Genomic DNA, 2,408 nt, shown 5'->3' with positions numbered 1-2,408 from the left:
ATGGACAAAGAGTTTCATTCCCAAATTGGGAGGAACTTGGAAGTCTACATAGATGACTTGGTCATCAAAAGCCCTGACCCAGAAGCGATGTTGAAAGACATCGAAGAAACTTTCAACACGCTCAGGAAGATAAACATGAAGCTCAACCCGAGCAAGTGTGCCTTTGGAGCGGAAGAAGGGAAGTTCTTGGGGGTCATCGTCACTAAAGATAGCTTCAGAGCGAACCCTGAAAAGGTCGAAGCCATTATCAAAATGGAATCACCTACTACCATCAAACAGGCTCAGACACTGAACGGACGACTAGTGGCACTTAATCGCTTTTTGGCAAACCACGCGGATAAGTCGAAACCCCTTTCAAAACCCCTTGCTAAGTCCAAAAGTTCACCTCACTTATTAATAATTCATGAGAAGAACATTGGACTGGGGGGACTTGAAGAGGTAGGTCCCAGCAGAGCCCAGTTGGATCCGCAAGACTCACCTTGAACAGGGACGTCTGCGCGATGACCAACTGCTCCAGCAGGACCCACCATGCTCAAAGAACCTTACGCGCAGTACGCCAGCTGTACCCGCAGGGAAAGCCTCCCAATGGTGAAGTACCCGCCTGTTCCCGCAGCTGCGGATACAAGCCATCAGGGAAGGCTACCCGCACTAACAGCAAGGCTACACGCACAAGGCATTCGTTACTTCAGTTGTCACATGAAGGAATGAGCAAGGCGGGAACATTCCCGCCTAAATGAGCCAGTCCGTATGCTTCTGGAAGGTCTTTCGTACTATACCTACTAAGGTATGGGCGGAACAGACAGTTTGACCAGAGCAGCCCATGAACTAATCACAGGGTGACAGCTCACCGACAACAATACGAGGAGGAGCACCCTCTAGTACTGTTTGTCACTATTAGCCGCTGCCTACTCACCAACTCTTACGAGGGGACGTGCGCAGCCTACAGTTGGTGGAACAGTGCGTTGCCGGCAGTTAAGGAACAGTATACAGCCGACCTTATTACTGTTGGCCGTAACCTATCCACCAACCAGCATGGCCTGTGCGTACGTCCACTGTTGGTAGAACAGGAATACTATTCAGCCGGTTGTACCTGCTTGGAAACCTACCTTCGGCTATAAATACTCCAACACCTTGGAATGGTAAGGACATCATCTGTTATCTCAATCTTATCTAGCAATCTCTTAATATACTCTTATATTCAGAGCAATCTAGTCTGATTCTCACGCCGGAGGGTGGTCACAAGGAGGAACCCCCCCTTCTCAGTGACGAGCTTACGGTGTCTGTTTTGCAGGTCTCCTGAAGAACAACCTTCTCAGCTAGATCTCATCCGTGGGAAACATTACTTAACCCCCAGATTATCTATAATCTGTCCAGGGTTCACTTAGTGTTTCTTCAATCACATACCCGTAAGCACACTAACATGACACAAAACTAACAAGCCCACGCGCCGCAACGGGCATAAAACCTTGTTATCTTTATAAAGTACTAACATAATTTTTATATGTACACATTTAGTTCCAAGTTCCAATAATGGTACAACAATGACCCAAAGGTGTTAATAAGTGACTAAAAATAAATAGATGATTAAATATTTCAGAATACAACATAATGAAAGACAAAGATATTCTCTAACACCAAAGAACGTACTTTTGACAACACAAACAAACAAAACATGCCTTCTAACTTCAAGCCGACAAGTAGCTAACTACTTATTGATCATAACACAAGCTTCAAGGATAAGGGAGTGCACCACCACCATTACCACCACCAATACCGCCACCACCAAGTCCACCGCCCCCAAGAGTAGGTAATCCACCAATACCGTTACCTAGACCACCAAAAGTTCCCACACCACCGGCAGGAGCACCCTGTCCACCAAATTGATATCCACTACCAATGCCTCCAATTCCATTAGCATTACCAAAGTTACCCCCTACACCGACTCCTGAGCCCATCCCACCCACGGGCAAACCATTGTTTCCAATGCCACCAAACCCGCCTGTTCCACCAAAAGTATACACGTTCTTTTGATCCGTAAGACCAACATTATTCTTATTTTCTTTTGGAATGTCTCTAGCAGTTGCGGTATAACCCGATACTGCTAGAGCTACAACTAACATAAAACACCACCTTGTCATTTTTTTACTTACTACTTTTAACTTCTAAATGAAAAAAACTTGATGCAAGAATTTGTAAAGTGAGGGTAATCTATATAAAGGACAAAGGTGGGAGTAAAATACTAGTGGGAGTAAAATACAGTTGGGGGTAATAAATGTAAATGTTAATTTTGGCAGAGTATCTGACCAATTAACAGGGTAGAAATTAAATTTTCATAAACTACGACCTACTAAAAGTTTGGTGTGGTCATATCAAATGAAGGGATAAAAAACAAATAAAACTTATTATTT

At 44.3% G+C, this 2,408-nt stretch overlaps 1 protein-coding gene across 1 annotated transcript; it reads right to left on the bottom strand.

Moving 5' to 3' along the window:
* Positions 1-1,555: 1,555 nt before the first annotated feature.
* Positions 1,556-2,189, bottom strand: LOC143562545 (uncharacterized). The gene has a single exon (XM_077050317.1). The coding sequence runs from the start codon at positions 2,136-2,138 to the stop codon at positions 1,731-1,733; it is 408 nt and encodes a 135-aa protein (XP_076906432.1). The 5' UTR covers positions 2,139-2,189; the 3' UTR covers positions 1,556-1,730.
* Positions 2,190-2,408: the final 219 nt, after the last annotated feature.

The sequence above is a fragment of the Bidens hawaiensis genome, unplaced genomic scaffold, assembly GCF_021521415.1.
Source record: "Bidens hawaiensis isolate Kalapana, Puna unplaced genomic scaffold, B.hawaiensis_p1.1 tig00001179_1, whole genome shotgun sequence".
NCBI lineage: Eukaryota > Viridiplantae > Streptophyta > Magnoliopsida > Asterales > Asteraceae > Bidens > Bidens hawaiensis.
Note: the sequence above shows the minus strand (reverse complement) of the source record. Positions and strands in the feature narration are given on the sequence as shown.